We start from the raw sequence: 24,305 nt of genomic DNA, 5'->3' as shown, positions 1-24,305 counted from the left end.
AGCAAAAGTGTGACGCGCGTGGGCTCTGAATATCATATCCATGGGACAATGATTCGATTCTCTTTACTCTGTCTCTCTTCCATTCTTTTTCTACTTCCGGAAATAACTATTTCTTCAACTCAAAAGTAAATAACTATCTCTTCCGTTCTTAAGAAATGCAATGATTAAAAAAAGGTCATGTTAACTTGTACCTTTAGGGCACATGTTAAGCAACCTAAATAGAGCAATATTGCATTGAAAAACACAATATAACAACTTTTAAGAAGTTGAATGCACACCTTTTAATATATGTATTTCTATAATGAGTATCTTAACATGTGCCTTGAGGGCACAAGTTAACATTAGCCTTAAAAGAAAGAGAATTGTTATTTTACCAAATTATCCTTATTAACTACTACCTCCGTCCTATGAAGCCCGGATACTCCAAAATGGTGCCGTACCCGTGTCGGATACGTATCGGATACCGATACTCCGCGGATACTCCCGGATACGTATCCCAGAAGTATCCGAATGATTTAATTTAATTTTTATTTAAAAATATATTGGATACCTTAAGGATACGTTAAGGATACTCCCGGATACGTATCCCAGAAGTATCCGAATGATTTAATTTAATTTTTATTTAAAATTTTTATTTGTATTTTGATCACAAGTATTAATTTTTGTAAATTGGGATCATTATATTGGCCATTACTTGAAAAGGGTGACTATCTTCATACTACCTTGGTATCATCATAGTGCAGGTTGTTTATATGGTATGTTTTGGTTTAAAGGATATCTTAGTTGGTGAATGGTCCATTGTATTTTGACTTGGTGTAATTAGTTTTAAGATTTCACGCTATTTATTTTTTGTGCGTTTATGTCTAATATATATATTAAAAAAAATTGTAAACGTATCCAAGCCGTATCGTATCCTAAATTTGAAATTTTTGACGTATTCGCGTACCCGTATCGTATCGTACCCGTATCCGTATCGGGGCTTCATAGCCTCCGTCCCAATTTAATTGACACAATTTTGTTTTTCACACATATTAAGAAAAATGTATAAATAAAGGGGAAAGTGGAATATATTGTATTGGGAATGATAAAAGTAGTAATTATTTAGTGTTATATTGTATTGGGAATGATGAAAATTGTATTGAAAATTGAAATGAGTCAGTTATTTTGGGACACTTTTTTTTAGAAAATGAGTCAGTTATTCCGGGACGGAGGGAATATTGGTTAGTTTTAAAAGTAATATTTTGGAAGTAGTGTGCAGAGTATTAATTGGAGGGTACAATTGAAAAGAAAAAGTTATTATTGCATTAGAAACTGAAAGTGACATTCATTTTAAAACAAATTTTTTTGGCTAAAGCGACACTCATTTTGAAACGGAGGGAGTAAATCAAACTATCCCCTAACATCTACTAAATGAAAATTTGAATAACATCTACTTATGTATTGCTTTTGAACCAGTTGAGACCAAAAAAAAATGTTATTTGAACAACTACTTCCGATCCTATATATAAGAAAATTTTCAAAAAAAAATTTGGTCCTAATTATAAGAAAATTTCACAACTTTTAAGGTATATTTATTGTTTAAAAGACTTTTCTACCCCTTATTTAATGTGTTTGTTTTTAATATTAGTAGTGTATTTAATACTTCACAACTTTTTATGAGGGTATATTTGTAAAAGTATGAAAAAAGTTACACTAATTAATGATTGCATTGGTTTTGATGTTTTTTGGTTTTTCTTCTTATAATAAGGACCGGAGGGAATATTTTTGTACTCCCTTCGTCCCTCAATACTTGACCTACTTGACCATTTCACACAGATTAAGAAAAGTGTAAAGATGAAAGAAAGAGAATGGTATTTTTACTGAATTGCCCTTGTTATTATTTTTAAACTTTCGCTTTTAAGTAATGATTACTTTCTTTGTTCCACTAGAAACTTTTACATGGAGACCACAAAAAGTATTTATAAGGGTTAAATTTGTCAAATCCTGCTTAAAAATCTGAGAAGGTCAAGTATTGTGGGACAAATATTTTTTCCAAACAGGTCAAGTATTGAGGGACGGAGGGAGTAATAATTTTTATGATAATTTTTTCTCTTATACTTATATTAGGTTTTTGTTTTATCTCTCTATTGTTTTGATTTTTATGTCAAAATCTACAATTTTTTTTATATTTTAGTTGTCTCATAAAATAGTAATATATTACCAAACCAAAATGTCTTAAGCATAAGACGCGTCTAAGAAGACATAACAAAGTTACAAATATATTCCTTCAAAAAAAAGTTACAAATATATATACCTCGTGATCCAATACAAGAATGAACGAACTCAAGCAAAAGAAAAAACTAATTAACAACCATTACGCCAAAAAGATGATTAAGCCTCCGGTATTTCAATTTTATTTTGTATTGCTTAATGTTTTATAACAAATTTTAAAACTATCTTAATGATACCATGCATCAAAAAATAGAGAAAAATATGCATTAGAATATTGATCATTTTAAAATGGACTAGTAAAATTCCTGATTTCTTTGCACTATGTGTATTAAACTTTCGTAGTTGAGCTATTAGAAATATTTTATATATTATAAAAGGGAAGTGTAGATTCAAACATAAAAAATGATGAGAATGTAAGTTAAGCTTCTCTCATAAGAGCAGGGTAATTTTCTCAAATAAGAAGGAGTGTATATTGACCATTGATATTCACATTATTAATGGTTAAGATCAATATATTGATATTAAAACTATGGAGATGTTCAAGATACAACGAAGTCTTAATTCTTGTAATTGAAAAATGAGACTGAATTTAGACAAAAACAATATTATTTTTTGTTCAGTTTAGTAGGATGATCGCCCCACTATTTTTAACGACTTCGAGTTCGAGCCTATTACCTCGTATAACATGGTTTATAAGATCGTTATATCAAAGTGCCCTGAACAATTTTTTGCATCTGCTTTCTAGAACTGTGAGCTCCTTTAGAGCAGATTTATTTCAAGTAAAAAGTATTAGAGAAAATGTTACTCTCTCCGTCTCAAATTAGGTGTCATCTTTCATTGTTCTGGAAAAGATGGTTTGGCATTTACGTAAGAAAAGAGTTAGAAAAGGAATTAGATTTGTAAGCTAAATTTAGAGAAGACAGTCGTCTTATAAGGAGATTTTGGAGGCATTTGCCTTCCCTACATATGCTGTTAACCTTATTATGTATAATGTATGTGATCTTGTCTTCTTCGATTTTATTATAAAATGTTAGCAAGATTGAGAGCTTTTCACCAATGAGATTTTATTGGTATCACTTTGAAGGTAGACAAATCTCAAATTTATCAAATGTTTCTTTTCTTTTTGAAGTTAATATGTTATTGCTAGATGTATGAGTCTTTGTTTTGGTAACTTGCTAGATGCATGAGTCTAAAAGAGTGGTGTGTGACAGTGTGAGACATTTTATTCTATGAAAGAGGCAAATAAGTGGTTGTTGGATTCAATTTTTAATACAGCAGTGTGTAATTGATTTTAGTTTTGGCTCCTCAGAGTTCCTTCCAATATTCAATTCTTCATCTCGCAATTGTGTCATGGTGTTAAACTTGTGTGGTCTACCTTGTGTGGTCATGGTTCCATTCCTGTGTGTTCATCGTCAATTTCTTTATGATTACGGCTACGGAGCTGTGGCAAAGCTGCATTTCAGTGGTGTTGGTCCCAGCCCAGGATTTGGCTGGTGACAATAGGAGGTTGAAGATAGAGATTGACAAATATGGGTTATTGTTGCGGTTATTCTTTGGAAGATTTAGTGCTCTAGGGATAAGTGCATGTTTGAATCTTTTAAATACTCTTATCTTCAAAATTTCTGTTCATGTATTAGCCATGTAGAGTCATGTTATGCAAGCCTTAGGGCTAGTCTCACAATTTTGGTTTATGGGGATTGGGTCTTATCACTTGGAATCCTCCTATTAGAGATTAAATAAAGCTTAAATGATCAACTTGAGCAAATAAATAAATAAATGCAATGCATTAAGAAAAGTTAAAGGATAATTTTGCATAATATATTGATGAGGGTTATGAATATCAATAAATCTTACAAAAGATAAAAGCCATTCCTGGCCAATTTATCCTGTAGATCAACATTCTGGTGGGATCGATTTTCTTCTACAAACTAATGACAATTTCATTTCGAGTGTCGTAAATTCCGGTGGCTACCCCATGTGATTGAATTTGTTTGTATGTAGATTTTCGGCGTGAGGCATGGTTGTCTAGGGTTCAGGCTTTGTTTTGGATTGTGTCCTTTGTCTTTATCGAAGAATCCAGCGTGTTTGTACGTCATTTTCCTCCTCTATATTCTCATGTTTTGTTTTGTTGTGGATGTACTTGATCTGTGTGTGTCGGGTTTTTCGTCGTTTTGTTCCGTAGTTGTTGAACTCTGTCTTGCGGTGAAATCTCTATACTACCCCATGCCCTTTCAATATATATACGTGTTGTTTAGTTGCTGTGATCAGTTTGCAGTTCCGACTTTCGTTCTTCACATCTCTCATATGTGTGTGTGGAATTTTTGTTTCTGAGATCCACTTCCATTTTCTGTGATGGAGAACTCCTTTGATTCGTTGTCTGAGGTGATGCCCGGAAGGGAAAGTTGGCGTTTTAAGGTTAGGTTTCATCGCGGACTGGTTGCTGTGTTCATTGTTGGTTTCATGTTAATTGAGTTTTTAGGTTCATTCTGTGATGGAGAAATCAGTTTTGAGTGTGATGGAGAAATCAGTTGATTGGTGGATTGAATTTCTCTGCTCAAGTATCAAAACCTCACTGATATCACTTTGGGTCTGATTTTGAATTTGAGATGGAAAAATCCATTGATTGTTTGTCGAAACTCTGATGTGGTTCATGGTAGAGAGACATGGAGGATTAAGTCCCAACCTTTTTGAAACCTGATCAACCAAAATCTGTTCAAGTTTTGCTGATTGATGAGAAGGTAATTACTTTCATTTTGTTATTCATACTTGGTAGTGATTTTCCTCTTTGAATTATGTTGAATTATGTAATTGTGAATCGTACCCTCTGTTATTGTTATAGGATGCCACAACTAGGAAACAATTGCTGTATGTTTTTTAGAAGAATTGGGACCTAAATATGGAAAGTAATCTAAATACAGTATTGTATACTAATGGAACTACTGTATTGCAGGTAAGTTTCTTGCCTTCAGAGAAGGTGGGTTTAGGCATTGGGTTTGTTCAAGTCATTATCATTTTTTGTATTTGATTTTATGCTCATAACATGTTTGTGAAATTGACTCAGGATAAGAAACTAATGTTGAATCTACACATGATTTTTGCAAATTTTTCATTTCTCTAGATTATCATATAAGTGCTGATCTTCTTACAATGGACTGTCATTTGCATTGCCGAATCCTTTGTTTTTATTTGGTTAGTATTTTTAAGCTCCTCAAACTTTACATATGACAGGTGGAGCGGTTCCTAAAAGCATTCAAGTTGAAGAGTTTTTGTTTTAGTGTGATTTTGTCAACTTATGAATTTATAGCTACATATGAAAAATGGAGAATAATTTATGCAATTCGAGAAGGCAGGTTTGAGTTATTATGCCATAGAACCTCTTATTATTTGTTTAAGTCATTGTTTTGAAGCAGACAACCAAACTCAAGAGCTTTGCAAACAAGTGTGATGAAGTATTATAACTAGCTTATTTGATAAACACTTTAAAGTGATTTCTCTAAAGTGATGACTTCAGCTTATTTGATTTATCTATTTATTTATAATTTATAACTAGCATTGAATTTCATGGAGACTTATTATATCTTTGTTTTCATTTTCTACCTTATAGATAATGAGTTTGAATAACATGAGATAGAAATCGAGGTTGGGATTAGTAAAAATCAAAGGGAATTCACAGATTTTGTTCTCTGTCCGTTTGTGTTGAGAGATTTCATTTTGGCAAATCTAATCCACGTCATGTATTTTGAATTTCATATGTTAGTGTAGATAAGTGATAAAATAATGTTGCTTTTCATATTTTGAATTTCAATAACTCTTTCAAAAGAGAATAGCCAAATTGTTAACCGTTGAAACACCAATTTAGTGAGTTCAGTTTTCACTCAATTGTTTAACTTGGTTTTGTCAGATTCAATTGCCTTTTTCTGCAAAAATCTGTTGTACTTCTGCTGTTGCATTTTGTCAGAATGATAACAATTTGATTTTGTTGTTTTTTATTGTCTAAGTTGCAGATAAAGCATTTGTTATTGTTGTTAATTACTATAAATATTTGCATCTGGGATGGATCTGCTCAAGTATCAAAACCTCGCTGATATTACTTTTGTTTTGTGTTTGTTATTGTCTGAGTTGCATATAAGGCATTTGTGCAGAATGTGATGAATATAACTAGGCTCTTGATCAATCCTGACATTCCAGAGGCTCTTCAATTGAAGAATGGGTATGCTTTTTTTTTTATTATATATCTATATAACTTTGGAATTTTCTGATGTAGATGTTATTGTATATCAATTGTTGTGACGCGTGTGGTATATTTCTGGGTGGGCTTTGATGGAGTTGAGACATCCAAGACTGTTCCCATACTTGCTCCCTGTGTAAGGTCGTCTTTTGATGAAGTGTTTTAGCGATTTTATGCAAAGAAAACCATTGCTCAGCTGACTGATATACCTGACGATGGAACTTTTATTGTAAGTGCAACTGTTACTGGATTGGTTGAAGGAATTTAGTAGGAATGAGAGTTATGAATATGACTGTGGTTGGGTGGTTGATTGAATTGCAGGGTAATTTGGAATGGGAAGTGATTGTGTACAACTAAAGGGAGATGGGATTATTGTGGTAGTATGAATTGTTGAGGTTGTTGTCATTGTCTATTCTTTTTACTCTGAAGCCATTTCCTGTGTGTGTAGATTCAGTTGAGTTTTTTTGGTACAAGTAGATTCAGGAAAGCTTTTTGAAAAGGAAAACAGTTTTTACCAAATATTCTTTTTTTTGGCGTCAAATTCTTCCTTCTTTTGTTATGAACTTATTACTTGATTTTTTCTTTATATTTATTTTTTATTTTTTTGGGTTTTGTTGGGTATCATTCATCTCACATGTTATTTCTATTTGGCCTTTTTTTGTTGCAGAGGAGTTTCATGTCGAGCCTATTTGTCCACACCAGATTTGTTTTGCTTAATAATCATTCACTTTCACGATTGTTGTCCTGAACAAAGGTATAGGCAATGAGAAACAAACAACTGCATTCATGCTACATTCTTATGAGTATAGCCACAATTGATATTCAATAATGAGAAACATGTTTAGTTGACAATGCAAGACATCTATTGGACGATATTATGCTTTTGGTTATTTTGTTTTATTTCACTGCTTTTTGCATTTCAGTGATTGTGAATTGGTTTGTAATTAAAATAGCTTCTATACTTGCAGCTTCGTTTACAATCAATGGTCAACTACACTCTACAAGTTATAATGTATTTTGAGCACCATCATCATTATCATATATCAGACAGTGTTTGTTTTCCAGCTTGGTGTTTGTTTCCCAGCTTAGGATTTTCAGTAAAAAGTACAAAGGTATACCAACTCATTTCTTCATCTTATATCTTTCATTCTAGGGAAGTTTTTTTAGCTTTTAGAACTTTAAAATCTGACTTTTTTTGAGTTATAAAGCTTTATAATCTTAAAAGCAGGTTACCTTAAAGTATTACTTTGTTAAAAGCAGGTTACTTTTTCAATAGGATTTTAAAGAAGTTTTTGAACTTACATATCTGACCTTTTTGAATCTATGAAGCTGTATTAGTTAGTTTAAATCTCCATGCCTTTTTACAACTTCGAAAACTGAACTCTTTTAACCGTGTAAAGTCTTACTTGGTTTAAAGCTTCATTTATTTTTAAAGAGGGTTTTAAAGAGAATAAGAAACTAGCTAATATAGAAGATGAGGTTAAATTTGACACAAGTTTAAAGATTGTTGAGACATTTACGTGTAATAGCTGCAATCAAGAAACATCTATGGAGAAGCACCTTATGCTTGATAAAGCAACTTCAGCTACAACATTTAATTTTAAATTGTTTACCAGAGGTGGATATACTGTCAAATAAATTTACAGTCATGTTAGTTTCTCTTAGGATTTGGATTTTGACTCATTCTTTATGTAACACCTACTTCTCATACATTATCTATATGCAGTTATTGAGCATATATGATATACACCTAATTCATGACATTACTTTTGCTCTGTACATTCTACTCTAGAAATGACATTTGATGGATGATGACTCTTTGGTAAAATATAATGGAAAATTCTTTTTATAGCTTAGCTTAACCCCATTTCATAATTATATTTATATAGGTTATGTTTGAAAATTTAAAGTTATGGTATATCCAGTATTGATTCTTTCATATACCCATGGATTGTTTGATTAATGCACGTGCTTTTTGCAAAAATGTAAGCGGATAGCACTAATGAGTTATAATACTTTGTAAATGATATATACATACATGTATCATTCTTTCTTGACTCTGTAGAAATGTTCAACAAGCCGTTCATGATAGTCTATTTGCTTCACCAACAAAAGCATTGAATAGCAAGCTTTCAATTATATTTAATTGATATTCGTAATTTAGCTTTGTTTTCGTGGATCGATTGACATTTTAGATTAAACTGGACAGTGCAATGTCTCAATATAAAAGAAGAAAAAAAAAATTGTTGTGTCATCCATTTCTAAGGACAAATGTATTGTGTAAATGTTGGCATTCTTTTTTTGACCATTGGACATATTTGCAGTAGCACACCTAAAGGATATAAAAAAAGAAAGAAAAAGAGAAATTTTGGGTAGCCGTGTTAAACCAAATTATTTGACCCTATTGTATGAGTACTTATTTTCTTGTGTTTTGATCATGAACGGCTATTAAGAAACATTAAATAATCATCATAAAGATTAAATTGATTTACTCACTTACTAATAGGACCAAACATATTATTTAACTAATAAAAATGAGCATGAATTTTTTTTTGGTGTATACGTATGAAATAGAGAATCGATGCAAGAATATTTTGTAGATGATTTTAAAGTTTTAGTGTTCTTAGCTTTTATGTTCGTGTGGTGTGCACATCGTTTGGTATGTGTTGTGTCGTCGGCTGTAACGCGCGTAATATTTAGTTCTATACAAATTATCGTGTAGATTGTCGACGACGTGTAGTCGAATGTCAACCGTTTTCCACCCGTGCGTCGCACGGGCACAACACTAGTTATGTACAAATTAAGACTTACAACTTACAACCAAAATTAAGCATAATCTATACAATGTAGAAGGTAGCGGCGGATCCTACACAGTAGAAATTCTCTATAACATGGTTGACTTAGTTCCGGCAGCAGTTTGTAGCTTTAAGCCTTTAATCTTCTGCACCTGAATTCGGAAATTGTGTAGTGTGTAGTTCAGACCGCATCAGCTTGTTAAATAAATTTATCCTACCGCATTGAACAAAACAAATTAACCAACCTACAGTAAAAGATAAAGTAGTGGGAAGGTTATATATGCCCAATAGATATAGCATATTAAAGCACTGTAAGTGAAAAATAGACATGGCTTCGGTGGACAAAATCACAGTTCGTGTTCTTACCAGTTGTCAGTTATGCCAGAATCTTTGACTACAATTATCTTATTGCGCTTTTCTGTCTTGCATCCGGTCCCGTTTCTCCAGGGGTAAAAGAGATAAAATCCACATCCTACATAAACCAAAATCGAAGCATTTGGTTAAAATGATAATAACTCCATAGGTACTTTATTTATAATACAATCAAGCCAGCCCATTACCCATTGCTATGCTAAGTACATAACGATTTCATAAACTCACCTCACCCTAATTAAAAATCTGAATAAGAAAGAACTTGATAACCAATTTAGAATTACTTATTAGTTATGAGAGATAGCGGAGAAGTGCCAGATAATTTAATCACCAAAATATATCATAAATGAAAAATGAGATCAATTATCCAATATCTTAGAATTACTTGTCAAGTATGTTACTTGATCTTTCATTTGAAACTAGGAATTAACACTAGACAATTCGTTTTCGAATTCTCTACAGAAGTATAAAATAAAGAAGGAAAGGAAAAGATCAATAATAACACTGTTGATAGTCAAATAATGAGAAATAACAATATTAATAAAGTTTGAACAAATTCATTTCACGAGTAGCAATTTTCAACAATAGTGGTGTACCGTGTGTATATTTTTATTAAACAGAGAATACACAATAGCTTTACTATATATTTCAACTTAATAAGTCGAAGCATTTAGAGACGGCAATAAGAGGAGGGTCAAATGGTGGAAGTGTATGACAACTAACAATGATTTGACAGCCTCAAAATTGTCAAATAATTACAGATAAATGCACCGTGCTTCTTTATTGAAACAACTTGCACTTACAGTGGCAATTAACGACTTCATCTAACATACGAAACCATTAGATATTAATCATTGCTCAAGTACCCTTTTGGGTCACTTGCTTAGTAGCTAGGTTTTTATAATGCAATGTCTGTCTAGAGTATAGAGTGAAGGAATAAGTAATAAAGAGCTTACGACACATTATCTGCAACATAAAATATTGGAAGCCTTTCCACTCCTGCAGCTCTCCATTTATTTTTTTCAAAGGATATTTCTTGTTCAGCCTCCGACCCAGTTGCAGTTAGAACAAACTGAAACATGCAATGCATGATACTAATTTAACATCCCTCATGACACTATAGCATAGCATGATATTTTAGTTTTCATTTACAAAAATGAATACAAAAAATGCATATAAAGTCAAATTCAATGTGGGAAGAATAGGTTTGGATTCCAATGTTAAAGATTCACAATACCGTGTCATGTGAAATTTGTATCTTTCTCTCTCCCTATAAGGTTAATAATTTAATATATGAAAGGAGAGAGATGGATGCAAAAACTTACATGACAGTCAAAATTTTAACATCAGAGAATCCAAATAAAGGAGGGAAAAAGAAATATAAGGGTCACAACCAACAAAGTCATACATACCAGTGGAAAAAGTATAGCCATAATCCCATAACTCACAAGAGGAGAGAAAAAGAATATAGCCAAAACGCAAGGACTTCCTGTAATGGCACAAATCTCTTATTAGTCTCAAATACGAAGGAACCATAGGATAGCTAATAAAAAAAACTGTTCCATAGTTCAATATTCTTCAACAAGAAAATGGTGTTCAATTGAATTTTAAATCTCACACAAGCCTCCTAGGAAAAAACACTAAATTATAGGCATTCTGCTTCGTACTTGCACACTTTCCAAAGTAGAAAGGCCTCAATCCTCATTCCCATACACCCAATCTATCCTTTCACAACAACCAGTAATATTGTCTCTCAGAAAATATGTTAAGAACCGGTTATTTTAATTTTTATTACAAAATATAGAGACAAAAGAACTGTACTTCCTCCGAAGGTTTGTAAAATAAGTTGTTTTTATCTGAGAGGCATCAAAAGAAGAGATCGTATGATCTTAAACATATATTTTTTTAGTGAAACAAACCGGCATTCTTAAGAAAATTACTGAAAAAAATTGTTATTTTAAAGAAAAAGGCTAAAATCTTTACCAAAACCAGCAAAAAATGGCCAGTAAGATTCAAAGTAGTCCAGCCTTCTGTCAAGAGCCACTTCGTTGAAATTCCATTTATACCTAATCAAAAAGTATACTTTAAAACTTGAATCCAATTGGTGAAGGAGGAGATTAAGCAAAGGTGTATTTGGACCACATACTCGAAGCAGTAATATGCATACATCCACGAAAGAAGTAAGAAATTGAGCACCTTTCCTATGTATGGTATGAAACCAGTTGCATAAACCTGCAAATAACATAAGAAATCGCATGACTTTAAACAACTATAAAGGATAAAACAAACCAAAATCAAGTTTACTGAATATAATCATTTTATTACCTCAAGAAAGAAAACACTCAAAAGGAGTATCGAGTACACCTGCTCTCCTATTCCAATCATGACCCTGGGTTAAGCAAACACAGTAGCTGAACCTTTTAGTTCTGATTAACTCAGTAAGAATCAATATCAATTAGAAAGAAAGAAAAAAAGCAGTATGAAGTAACTATTAGTTAGAACCTAACCCTCCAAGGCCAGATGGTCTTTTTGCTTGATAAGCATTTTGCATAGTTACTGTGTTGTTTTGGCCGGAGCTGCTATCCACAGTAAACTTAGATCTTCCCATTGCGGCATACCCATACTTGGCAATGTCATTGTACCTAAAAACATACCCTTATCACTTATTGTAGGAATAAATATACTATCTGATAAAGGCAGAGTGGTATCGATATATTCAACAAGAAAACAAATACAAAAATTAAGAGCAAGAGTTCGAAGAAGTGGAGAAAACTCCTAACCCTAGTCTCTCAGCGAGAGAAAAAAGAAAGAAAAAAAAAGAAGTGCCCTCCTCCCATCTCAGTGATTCACCCTCCTTATAACAGATTCATTTTCTATGTCCTCTAAAAGACGACTCCCTCGAAACTATCATACTTTCAGTAGCATTGCTTAGTTGATAAGTCTACAGAATAAACCCACAGGGCCATAGCTTTTGGATCCTTTACTACAATCCAATATTTTAGATAACAAAAAGCAAAACAACATACTAGTCCATAACCATTTTGTAATACTTCATTAGATATGGAAATCCAAACTCAATAATACTTCGTTTGTGAATGCAATGAGCATGTGACAATCAACATAAACATTATCCTATGAAGCCTAACACTATTTGGCAATATTGATGTGCTTGACACCTATGTTGGGAGTCATAAGCTAGAATTCCAAAAGAATTTCAATTCAGCATTGTTTAGATAGAAAAAGAAGCAGTCGAAAATACTCGTTAGGTAGGATTGCATACATGGATACAAAACGGGATTAGCCAGCTATATCATGAATCTACTTTGTAGTGTTCTTATGATATGTTAGACATCTGACTATTATGTTATTAGGCAGCGGTTACTATTAAGAAGTTATTGAATAAACAGGGAAATCAAATGAAAAATCAGTAGCCATTTTATTTGGAACTGAATATTGGTTTGGGAGAGACCAAGCTCTCGAGTTCTTGAAGGGAGAGACCGAGGACTCTCAAATTTCTAGGGAACCCATTGTGTAATCCTATATTCCTATTGTATCATCAATAAAAGTAAGTTATTTCTGTTATTTCTATTATTTTACCTGCTTTACGGAATTTCATTTCTTAGTAATGCAGATGTAAAGAAATATGAAATAACTTAACAGGGAGAATGGCTATCAAGGGCAGCACAATGAATCCAACATGATAAAAAAGATTAGGAGACTAGATTAAAAAGTGAAAATTACCAGAGGGTGCTTAGAACTATGCTAAACACATATAATGGGTAAAACCAAAGAGCCTGCAGGAAGACAACCAGAAAACATTAGTTTGAAAACCAAGCTCATCATCGAAAGCTTTCACATTACAATCTAGATATAGAATGACATCTGGAATACAATTTAGCAATGAAAAATGAGAAAATCCTCGAATACAATTATGCAACTATCTTGCCAAGCACCGGCTTTTGAAACTTAAACTTCTATTAGGCATGCCATGCTTTTCTAAATCAATGTATGGATCAATGAGCTCACTTAACATGTAAGATAGCATGTAGAGCAAGTTATTGGTGTAAATCTTATTCAATGCAAGTAATTCGAAAGAAAAGAAGAAGAAGAATAACAAGCAACAAAAGGATTTTTAAGGTTAATGTACAGTTTAAAAATACTTACATAAAAGAGCTGAATGAGCACAAGACGTAAGAAAGAATAAAATTTCAAAGTTCCACCTAAGGCACACAGTTTATGAGAAGCAAGCTGTGAGCATTGATCAGGTAATATCCACCACAAAGCAGGGATGACAACCGAGTTTAGGAGGAATATACTGCACAAAATGTTGGAAATCATGAGTGAGAGAGAATTGTTCCAATCTTGGTGGTTTGGGAGAGGAAAATAAGGGTTAAATGATGGATTAATTATTTTAATTAAATCGATTAAGTATTGACATAACCAATTATTATTGAATACTTGTTTGATTAAGCTTTGGTACTGAATTAACTGTAATGTGTTGGATCACATCAATTTGTTAAGCCCAATGAAATAAGTAGTAGTAGTAGTAGTAGTAGTAGTAAAGTAACTAACCTTCCTAAGAAAATGAAACCATTGAGGAGGAAACACTGTCCAGTTCGGAGCAAAAGAGGTTTGGACCTGAGACAGAGAATAACAACACGATGAAGACAGCACGCTTCTTTCAAACCTTCCAACCATAGAATACCACCGGACTTCAACCTTTCCATTCCTGATCGCATCGCATCAACGCTTCTTTCTTTCTTTCACTTCAACCTGAGAATCAATGTTTCTGTACTTTATTAATGTTTTCTACGGAACCAACCGATAAACTAGTTCTACACAACAACTAAAGTCAAGTATCTACGCTGTGCTGTGTTGTGTGGTTTTTTCATTTAATTTAATAATTTAAAATACTATTTGTCAATATTTTAATTGAAAAATAATTTTAAAGAAAAACTGCTCAAAAATCAAAACAACTTATTTCAAATAGGAGTAGTTTTTATCATTTATTCAGATTCTCACTTTTCTTTTAATTTTAAAATTAAAAACTTTTTTTTAGAGAAACTGTAAAAAAATATATATTTTATGCATTGTCCATACCAACTGAGTTAAACTCACGAGAAATTAAAAAATGTTATTTACAACAACAACAAACATGTCTTATCTTATTAAGTGAAGTCGGCTACGTAAATCAAACGGTGTTTATAAAAAAATGTTTTTTAAAAAAAAGTATTTGAAAAAGTCATAACAAATAACCCTAAATTGGTCCCAAAAAAAAAAAGACCCTAAATTAGAATTGGATTTCTTTAAATTGAACAGTTATTATTTGAAAAAATCTTTCAATTTTTTGTCAAACCCAAACTAAGATTATAAGCAAATTTGTTCAAATTTTTAGGTTCGAGTCTTAACTTTTTGAAATTTTGTTATGATCTTTTTTTTTTTTTTAAGGAGAAATTTTGTTATGATCTGTTAACCAACTTAAAATCTTATTTTATATTAGCGTTTTTAAAGTAAAAAATTTGAACCCATAAGTTCTAATTCAACTTGCAAACCCCAAACTCTAAAATTGTTAGATTGGATATTATGGTATTCTGGTTCAAACTCGAGTCATACCATTTGCGTGTGAGCTACATATAGTATTTACAGGCAAAAGAAATAACAAGAAATTTGTCATATCTTAAAACAGACAAATGAGTTACACACGTCCTTTTAGAGCATCTTGACTTTCCGTGACTTTTATGCCAGTTTCCAACATCAGTCCAAAATAGATGAACATAAAGAAAAAGTCAACTCTTCAGCTCGTCTATAGTCCACGCATTTGCCTAGGGCACGGGCATGAGAACTCTATGGAAATAGATCATTTTAAATATAGAATTAGCATAAAACTACTCTGATGGAAGCATCAGCTAAACTGACTTTTCCAAAGGTTTTTAAGTTGTAAAACTAGCCCATCACCAATGTATGGCTGTGATGAATGTTAATCTATTGACCTGGTGAATACTAGAAAATAAGCAATGTGCTTATGGATTTTTATTAATTATTTCCCAAAAGGAGGACGGGGGCAGCAAATAGAGCTATTCCAGAGTGACTTGTGAGGTGGAGAATCATATATTATTTGTATTTAAAACAATCCTTCCAGGCACTGTCATGTAATAAACAGTTCATTCATTTGATTTTAAAATCTACATAAAATGTCTTACTTCCATAGTTTTCTCTGACAAGTGTAAATAGAAACAGGGTTAGTTAAGTTACATTGGAAGGTACTGATAAAAACATTGCTAGGTCCAGTTCAAAACTTGATGATGAATACATTCATTTAACTGGGGTACACTATATATAATCAGCGTGCAGAAAATTACATTGGTGTTTGTCTTCAGTGTGGAGTGTAGAGAGGTGTACAAGACTAGATCAGAAAGTACAATCATGAGGAGGCCAAAAGAACAATGATAGGAAACTCTCATCCTTCCACTCCAAACTGTATCAGGAAAAAATATTATGGGGTGGGAAATAATCAGTAAAATACACGAAGACTAGGCAAAGTCCCTCCCTAGCGCCTGAAGCTTTTCAGATATTCGAGGTGTAATGCAAATAATATATCATGGCGATCTCATGGATTCTTGCCTTCTAAGGGGAATCCCTTCAACATCATCAAAGCCATCCTCTTCTGAATGCTTATTAAGTCTAATAGATGAACCTAGTAAGCATGTAAAAGAAGATAACATTAATAATCATGTTTTAAGATGGCAGGACCGCACTAGGAAGTGCATTGTGAGCCCAATAGAAGGAAATCTGAAGTAACGTGAAATTACAACATATGAGATCACTAGAGCATACCTTCTGCCATATCCTTAGTCTTGTGCAGAAGAAAAGTTCCTGAAAGTATCGTCACAAACCCACATATTTCTGTGATAACTTGTGTTGGACTTTGCCTATCCCAGTCCTGATAACAAGTTTAATATTCAGTCAAAGATGAATCTTCAAATTAGCAAACAACGGACAGACAGATATTTGACATGTATATAATATCTAAACCAATGAATCTGCACCTGGAACACGATAAAAATCAAAATGAAGGACCTCTTAAAAAAAATCAAAATGAAGGATAAAACCAATTCTTAATGTGTACCAAAGGATTTGCGAGTCTCCATGCTTGTTTAAGAAATGAGCAAAAAGAAAGCAGTTTTACACCCTGTTGAAGGTATGTGTACGCACATGATTTTCAATTTTCATACATTCTAGATGTAAATGCCTCAGCAGAAGGTAATTTATTCTCAAAGATCTCTCTCTTCTTTTGGAACCAGTTTATGACATATATGTGGGACACGCTTACTTTGATAAGCTTGATTCTTGACTATAACATAAGTAAAATCAGGTTGACATACTTCTAGGTATCATACCAAAAATAAGTACTCCATTCATACAAAAAATAAATATGAGAAGTGTTAATGATGCACACTTTAACACACTCTTCCCCCGTCAAAAAAAAGAAGAAAAAAAAAAACTATTCCCAAAACACACTATTCTATTGGTTGAAATTCAAATGAATTTCACTAAATCATGTGGGCTCAACAGCAGCACTTCAAGTAGAGAGGTCGCGATAGGGACAGAGCAGCAGCAGAAAGGTTGTGAGAGGGAAAGCAGAATAACAGTAGAGATAGAGCGGAAGACTAGAAATGGAACGAGAAAATCATTACAAAGAAAGTTGAGGCAACTCCAATCGTAGTAAAAATGGTAGGGTTTTGATTTGGGTTGGCTTGAACATGAGCAAAGAAGACCCATAAAACCACCAATTCGGAGTAGAGTCGATAGAGGATAGCACAATAGTTACATGTAGAGGGAAGATCAGGAAAGCCTATAAGTCAAACCATTCAGAGAAATTGAGATTTGCATGATCTATCACACTGGACTCGATTCACGACGAAATATTTGTTTCGTTTATTTAGCCAACTCCACCAAGCGGAAATAGGATTTGGTTGTTTGCTATTGTAGTTCTAGCCAACAACCTGTATATAAGTATCGTTAAGAATCTTGTGACAAGTATAGCACAAAATGACGTTAAATATCATCTTAAAATTGAACTTCTCTGCCATAATGTGTCATATCTAGCTTTCTATTTTGCCATTACATTAAAAGCAAGAAGAACATAAACATGGAATAATACATAATACATAGAAAGATATTTTATGCTTTAAATAAACCAGTTCGACAATAGGCTTCAGAAAACACAGATTTTAAATTAAGCAACCAATCTGGATAATGTAAAAAAAGCTACGGAGTCATTAAAATAAAAATAAACCAGTCTCATAACAAAATTTACCTTAAACATGATAACACTGGCCACGATGGTTAATGTTGTGAACATAACATAATAAATGGGAGATACCACTGCCGTATTGAAAGTATCCAGTGCCTGATTAAGAAGAAAAAAAAGTATCACATGAATTAGCCAGCCACCCAAAATAGATGTACCAATGTGTAAAAGTTACTACACAGTTTAATTCGTAGAAGGACCGTGCACAAAACATTTAGGATTAGGAACTGTATATTGAAGTCACATTCTAATCCTAAACATAAGTTCGAAACTATAGAGATAATGAGCTTTTCACATAGACCACTCAGATACCTAAACTTGCATTTATATGCATTTAAATTATTAAACCATTCATTACACTTGCATCATCAGACCTTCCTACTCACTATCCACCTGCAAGCCATTCGAATATAAGGCATCAACTTCAATGTACTAATCCTCTTCCATAAATAATGATGTAAAACATGGAGTTTTTAAAGAAAAACATTATCCTTTATAGCATAACTGCCACAGCAGACTGCAAAATAACTTCACCATCATGCAAAAAAGATAATGTATTCGTTACTTCTCTACAGATTAATTTTTTCTTGATTTATTTTTTCACCGAAAAATCATTTTTATGTATTGTTTTCCATTAAGGTACTTCAAAAATTACCAATAAATGTAAACATCAAGAAACAAGAAAAGCTATCATACCTTATTTAAATAATTCATTTGGGTAAGAACACAAACAATTACAACTAGAGCAAAAACCCAAGTTTGAGGGTAAATTAGCTGATTCATCCCAGACAGAGTTAACTTTATGGCAATTCCAAGAGCTTTAACACTCATAACCTATTAAAAGAGAACCTGACAATATAAATACAGAAAGAAGGAAAAAAATAAACGGAGAACTGGGGGGAAAACAAGGACTATTCATCAATAACTAGATGATGAGACATACCGATAGGGAGCCTACAAGGGAACAAACGCCGATATAAACCATTATGTGTGTCTGGCCATATAGAGGAATGAAGTGGAAGACTAGAATAAAGGTAGCTGTTATAACCAATGCGGCATAAAATAGAAAAGCTGCAGAAAAAAAGATTGTGTCTTTTGGTTAGTAGTTAGATTACAATGCAATATTTTGAGTAGACTAACATTTCAAGATTGAAACATGGCTACCTGGATCCATAGCAAGATCCCATACTTCTGGCACTGATTCAATTTCCCGTTCTTGAGGAGCATGTAGAACAATTGTTGTAGACCCCACAACACACAAAGCGCAACCAAGAACTCCAAATATATGTAGTCTCTCCCGTAAGATAATATGGGCAAGAGCAGCACTGCAGCACATCATCACAAATCAGAATTTACAAAGAGTCAAGCATAAATATGAAGGTTAAAATTGCCATACCTGATAATAATGCTAAGAGCACCAAGCGGAGTGACCAATATAGCTGGAGCAAATGCATATGCTGCAAAATTGGCAATCTCTCCGACAATCACTGTTGAAAAAGCAAATGTTAAAATTGAAACTTTAATCCATTTGTTGGTATCAATAAATGTATGCAACTCAGATCAATAAGTTGTACATGGATAATTTGTTGGCGTCCATAGATTGGAATGTAGAAATATTCCCATGGAAAATGTGTGAAAGCAAAACAGAAGTAAGAAGATTAGAAAGAAAAGCTGAAAAGATGCAAGCTTTAGCCAAAAAAAAAAATCCTTCTACAATAAATCTGGACAATAAGTAACAAAAATTTATATAACTTAACGTACACTTGTGACTTTTTGCTAAGAGATGATAAATCATACAGCGATGAGAGAAAAACATACAGAAGAACACCCCTATTAAGATTTGTTAAGGTTCTGCATGGAACTAACATTATACAAGTTTAGATAGGAACTACATCACTTTCTGTACTACTAAAATCACTAGAAGCTGAAAACGAAGCAGGATTTGTGGGGATGCACAGAAAAATCAAAGATACAGTTCACCAACACCAAACAATAAGATGTTGCACAAACACATTTTAATGAAAATATAGACCAGCATGCAATTCAATAATCAATCCACAATAAATAGAACCATGAATGACTCACTTGTTATCATGCCCACCCACCAAAGTGGTTCATACAAGTACGAATAGCCTCCACTTCCTGTAACATATAATTCTTTGAAAGTCAGTTACAATTGAATTGTGCATGACCTGATTGGGTATATAACAAGAAACACAAATATGAGGAGGGGAAAAAAAACAACTATTGCGCAGATAAAATCATAAAATAAAATAGTTCCTTGAAAAACGAAACTTGCCCCCTACCCACTCCGTATACAAACCAAGCCGAGCCAATAGAGTTGATAAGCATCCATTTCATTTTAACATATTTAACCTATGAAGCACTGATACTCCTTGAATTATGTGTGCGGCGGTGTCAAACATGTGTCGGTGTCCGACATGGACACGACACCGACACCTATGATTACACTGAATTATGTCATTTTCTCAAATTATTATTGGTGTTGGAGTGTCCGCGTCTGTATCTGTGCTTCATAGTATTAATCTGTACGCATCCATTTTATGTTAACATATTTAACTGTATGAGAAAGAAAAATATGTCCATACAAACAACATGAAAACAATTTAACTTGTAGACAGTTTTTTCAACATATTTTAACATTATCATGATCAGGCCACAGCATACTCCATTTTCTTCATGACGATTAAACAACAACATCCAAGTCTTATCCCTCTAAGTGGAGTCAGATCAAATTACGCCATAATGTTCTATCATGTATCATATCCCTGTCCAACTCATTAATATATAGATCATTGTTGATAGTTTATCCTATAATCTTTCTAGGTCTTCCTCTGCCTCTAGTGATTTGACACTACCCTCCATCGGATCTACTCTCCTCAGTAGAAAATCCACGAATCTTCTCTCAACATGCCTCTAGTGATATTGACACTACCCTCCATCTGATATACTCTCCATGAAAATTAAATAATCCCAATCACTCGTTTCTCAATATCAAATAGCACAACAAAATAATAGATAAGAGCATCAAAGAGATAGATAGCTTTATCCCAATTAGTTTGTTGCACTGAAAACGGATAAATTACGCTGACTCGTTTAGGTTGTAAAATGTTATGCAAACACTTAAAAGATGAAAAGGCTTGGCATTGCAAAATCCAGTTTGAAAAACAGTTAAAGTTACCCATTAAAGAAAAGGTAAAAACCCCAAAAAAATGCAGATCTTAAGCAAAAACCTAATAATCCAATCCAATCCAATTTTATGAAAGTTGAAGTCGAGAATGAGAAGTAAACATAATGAAATGAAGCAGCAAGTGGATCGAAGAATAGAATAGAACCTGCTCTGATTCCACTGGCACCGGCTTTTTTCAAACCCTTTTTTTTAACAATGAAGCTAGCACCGATGAAGAAACTGGATGAAAGAGCGAGAACTAAACCTTTGATATTATCAGAGGACATTCCCTCTCGCCAACTAGAAGAGGAACTCGCCATCTCGCGGAATCAAAAACCCTAGCGAGATGGATCGAGAACAAACCCACCTAATCAATTATCTACCTTTTCCCTTGGTTCTGGATACAGCTATCAGAATTGGTTTGTTCTCTTTCTCTCTCTGGATCGGGAATGAATGAATGAATGTTTTGTTGCAATTGCAATTTCATATACACACACAGAAAAGGAAAAAGAAAAAAGTTAATAATTTTACAGTGTGAGTGAGACCACTAACATAACAACGATGTGGATAGAAGATGAGTGATACTGCACTCCATTCTTGTTATTGTTAATCATCAATTACTCCGACATCAACATTTGCTTAATCGATAATCAACATACCCTTCTCTTCTTCCTCCTTTTTCTTTCAATACAAATACAAAACAAATATTTTTTTTTTTTTTCCTTTGTTACAGATATTTTTTTTTTAGAAAAAAATAATATAATGTATATGTATATGTATATATATACCTTTTTAAGAAATTTTAAGAAATACCGACGTAGTACTTTTTTTTTATTAAGTAGTTTTAATGGTTATAGTTCACACATTTTAAAAATACGAAGAAGTGGAGTATCCGTGTGTTCCACTCTAATTCTTGCATTTATTATGCATTGTCAATCAACTGAGTTAAACTCACGGAGACTGTTATTTATTTACTTTAAGCAAAGTATAGAGTTGATTAAAAATGGGATTAAATATGTTTTTAGATCTTATAAAATCGCAAATTTTTAAGTTTGGTCAATATAAATTTTCAATGTGATTTTAGTTCTTTATAATTATTTTAGTTGGTAAGAATAGTCCGTCTTTTGAAAACTTTTTCTAAAAAATGGATATTTTTTCGTCCTTCAAAATAGTTCGTATAAAATGCAAATTGATACTATAAATGAATAGATTTTTTTAGGGATTAAACTTGAAAGTTTATAATTTTGTATGGACCATAAATATATTTAACACTTAATTATTTGGTCGAAGCTTAAAGTTCGATCAGTGACCGATGCGTATGGAGAAACGTTTGTCGGGAGAGATTAATTTTGCACCACTGCATGCAAATGATACTTTTGATTTACCAAAGAGAATTAATTTTGCGTATGGAGAAACGTTTGTCGGGAGAGATTAATTTTGCACCACTGCAAACGTGAACTGATATAGAAAACTCAAAGTGGATGTCACTGCTATTCATAAAAAGATAAAAATGGCATCACAGATTCACATGGTTTACTCTAAAGTAATATCAAATCCAAGATTCAAGCTTAAAAACAAAACATTGTACTTCATTAAAGCCAATCCAGCAAAAGGTGCAAATACAAATTTGTATCCAAAATAGTTAACCCAGCCCTTACATAATTCACACAAAATATGACAGCTCCATAAATGGAAAATTTTAACTAAGAAAGGGACAACAAACAATTAGATAGCCAAAATGGTTTCACTAAAGACATGTAATATTACCAAATAATGGTCCTTGATTACTTTGAATCTTTCAATCTCGATCCATGGCATTTTAGGACTCTTTGCGGTGGATGCATTTCAGATCTTTTTTCCCACTAATTTCCTATCAGCAGGAATCCAAGTGCTTCTGATATGTGTATGGCAGTTAAAATCTTTGTTTTTGCAGCTAATTGGGTTGAATACATTTTTTTTCCATCTCTTTAGCTTTTAAACTAAAGATCATCTTTTATGAGTTTCCTTTTGGTCGTAGGGTGGTACTATACTATATCCTCTATGTGATGGGCATAAAAGAAAGCAATAATTTTCTATTACAAATATGTAAGCACTTCAGTACATGAGAATTAGAAAAAATTATAAATTTACAGCATGGCAAAGCTGCCATTATAATAGGGGTGGCAAGATGGATGGATTGGATGGTGTTGGAACATTTGTGGAAATTGAGTAAAAAAGACTAAACACAAATTCCTATGTTGGGTAGAACTAGTGTTGTGTGAATTGAAAAAAGTGGAAGTCCCACATCGGATGGAACACACACATTAGTAGTGTTTATATAGTGGGGGTGTACCTCTAATTAATGGGGGTACATAAGCACTAGAAAAAAAATATATATTGATATATATTTTATTATTTAGAAATGATAAATTAAATATAAATAATTAATTTAATCATTATTAAAAAGTGCTTTCTTAGTCCCCAAGTTTTGCTAAAATATTTTGGTACATAATATAATATATTTTTGTACTAAATTTAATATATTTTAGTACTCAATTAAGATATTTTTGTACTAGATCTAATGTGTGAATTACTTAATCGCAAAGTAATATGTTACTTGTTCTCAAAGTTTCTCATATTACTTGTTCCCAAAGTTTCTCACTTATTAGTTGTGAATTTTCTCTATAAATAGAGAGCTCACACAGTGCATTCCACACACCAAAGAGTTTCATTGAGTTGTCGGGAACTCTTTCTCTCTTCTCCCTTTTTTGACTTGTGTTGACGAGTCTTTCATCTCTTCTCCCTCCTTCGACTTGTTTAACAAGTCCTTCTCCTTTTTCTACTCCTTTCTGACCATAGTCCCTTTTCGGTTTAATGTCCCTTCGGAATTAAGAATGGTCTTAAGTTCATAGTCCCTTCGGAATAAAGAGTACTTTTAAGATCATAGTCCCTATTCGGAATAATAATGTCCCGTCGGAATCAAGAATGATCTTAACGGTATATAAAAATTATTCAATAATTTTATTTGAGGAGAAATGGTGGTAACACCATATTTGAGTGGTCATAGTACCATATTGATAGTTTGGAGAACTTAGAGGTTAGAATGGTGGAAACACCATATTTGAGTGGTCTTAGCACCATAATAGAATGGTAATGATACCATATTAAAGTGGTTTCAGTATTAAAGAGTGGTCTTAGTACCATATTTGACGGTGTAAT

The 24,305-nt window shown here is 32.8% G+C and overlaps 2 protein-coding genes and 1 long non-coding RNA gene across 29 annotated transcripts; 1 reads left to right on the top strand and 2 right to left on the bottom strand.

The window, feature by feature from the left end:
- Positions 1 to 4,007: 4,007 nt before the first annotated feature.
- Positions 4,008 to 14,457, bottom strand: LOC146943349 (etoposide-induced protein). 3 transcript variants are annotated; one of them, XR_015027996.1, is made up of 12 exons: positions 14,179 to 14,457; positions 13,771 to 13,921; positions 13,348 to 13,400; positions 12,114 to 12,248; positions 11,932 to 11,995; positions 11,753 to 11,838; positions 11,590 to 11,672; positions 11,019 to 11,095; positions 10,563 to 10,678; positions 9,601 to 9,706; positions 9,230 to 9,386; positions 4,008 to 4,052 (listed from the first exon to the last, which is right to left on the bottom strand). XR_015027996.1 is itself a non-coding variant. In XM_085747829.1 (11 exons), exons 1-10 carry the CDS (start codon positions 14,343 to 14,345, stop codon positions 9,640 to 9,642), a joined length of 999 nt encoding a protein of 332 aa, XP_085603955.1. In that variant the 5' UTR covers positions 14,346 to 14,457; the 3' UTR covers positions 9,314 to 9,479; positions 9,601 to 9,639. The 3 variants fall into 3 exon arrangements, 2 of the variants coding, with proteins under 2 accessions (XP_085603955.1, XP_085603956.1); XM_085747829.1 differs by lacking the exon at positions 4,008 to 4,052 and having other exon boundaries at positions 9,314 to 9,479; XM_085747830.1 differs by lacking the exon at positions 4,008 to 4,052 and having other exon boundaries at positions 9,314 to 9,448.
- On the top strand, positions 4,056 to 8,295 carry LOC146943350 (uncharacterized). Of its 23 annotated transcripts, none has more exons than XR_015028016.1 (7): positions 4,056 to 4,949; positions 5,051 to 5,561; positions 6,354 to 6,421; positions 6,538 to 6,668; positions 6,761 to 6,834; positions 7,107 to 7,193; positions 7,408 to 7,780. It is a non-coding gene; the product is annotated as an uncharacterized LOC146943350 (long non-coding RNA). The 23 variants fall into 23 exon arrangements; XR_015028015.1 differs by having other exon boundaries at positions 6,342 to 6,421; XR_015028013.1 differs by having other exon boundaries at positions 6,342 to 6,421; positions 6,476 to 6,668.
- A 1,437-nt stretch (positions 14,458 to 15,894) lies between the features above and the next one.
- Positions 15,895 to 21,770, bottom strand: LOC146943348 (putative magnesium transporter NIPA4). Of its 3 annotated transcripts, none has more exons than XM_085747827.1 (10): positions 21,639 to 21,770; positions 21,274 to 21,545; positions 20,003 to 20,059; positions 19,314 to 19,404; positions 19,082 to 19,242; positions 18,861 to 18,988; positions 18,614 to 18,751; positions 17,924 to 18,016; positions 16,441 to 16,546; positions 15,895 to 16,300 (listed from the first exon to the last, which is right to left on the bottom strand). In XM_085747827.1, exons 2-10 carry the CDS (start codon positions 21,425 to 21,427, stop codon positions 16,203 to 16,205), a joined length of 1,026 nt encoding a protein of 341 aa, XP_085603953.1. In that variant the 5' UTR covers positions 21,428 to 21,545; positions 21,639 to 21,770; the 3' UTR covers positions 15,895 to 16,202. The 3 variants fall into 3 exon arrangements, with proteins under 3 accessions (XP_085603953.1, XP_085603954.1, XP_085603952.1); XM_085747828.1 differs by having other exon boundaries at positions 21,660 to 21,770; XM_085747826.1 differs by having other exon boundaries at positions 21,274 to 21,770.
- Positions 21,771 to 24,305: the final 2,535 nt, after the last annotated feature.

This window comes from Medicago sativa, chromosome 2, assembly GCF_051527215.1.
Source record: "Medicago sativa cultivar Bolivia chromosome 2, Bolivia_mono, whole genome shotgun sequence".
Lineage (NCBI taxonomy): Eukaryota > Viridiplantae > Streptophyta > Magnoliopsida > Fabales > Fabaceae > Medicago > Medicago sativa.
Note: the sequence above shows the minus strand (reverse complement) of the source record. Positions and strands in the feature narration are given on the sequence as shown.

Excerpts from the sequence above, each read along its gene's own strand:
- LOC146943349 (XM_085747829.1), bottom strand. The coding sequence starts at position 14,345 with ATGCGATCAGGAATGGAAAGGTTGAAGTCCGGTGGTATTCTATGGTTG. Across the intron at positions 11,673-11,752 it reads TATGCATATTACTGCTTCGA|GTATAAATGGAATTTCAACG; the intron begins GTATGTGGTCCA and ends CTTTTTGATTAG. Across the intron at positions 11,096-11,589 it reads GCCATTTTTTGCTGGTTTTG|GAAGTCCTTGCGTTTTGGCT; the intron begins GTAAAGATTTTA and ends GTGCCATTACAG.
- LOC146943348 (XM_085747826.1), bottom strand. The coding sequence starts at position 21,427 with ATGGCGAGTTCCTCTTCTAGTTGGCGAGAGGGAATGTCCTCTGATAAT. Across the intron at positions 18,989-19,081 it reads GGATCTTGCTATGGATCCAG|CTTTTCTATTTTATGCCGCA; the intron begins GTAGCCATGTTT and ends TTTTTTCTGCAG. Across the intron at positions 16,301-16,440 it reads GACTAAGGATATGGCAGAAG|GTTCATCTATTAGACTTAAT; the intron begins GTATGCTCTAGT and ends CATGCTTACTAG.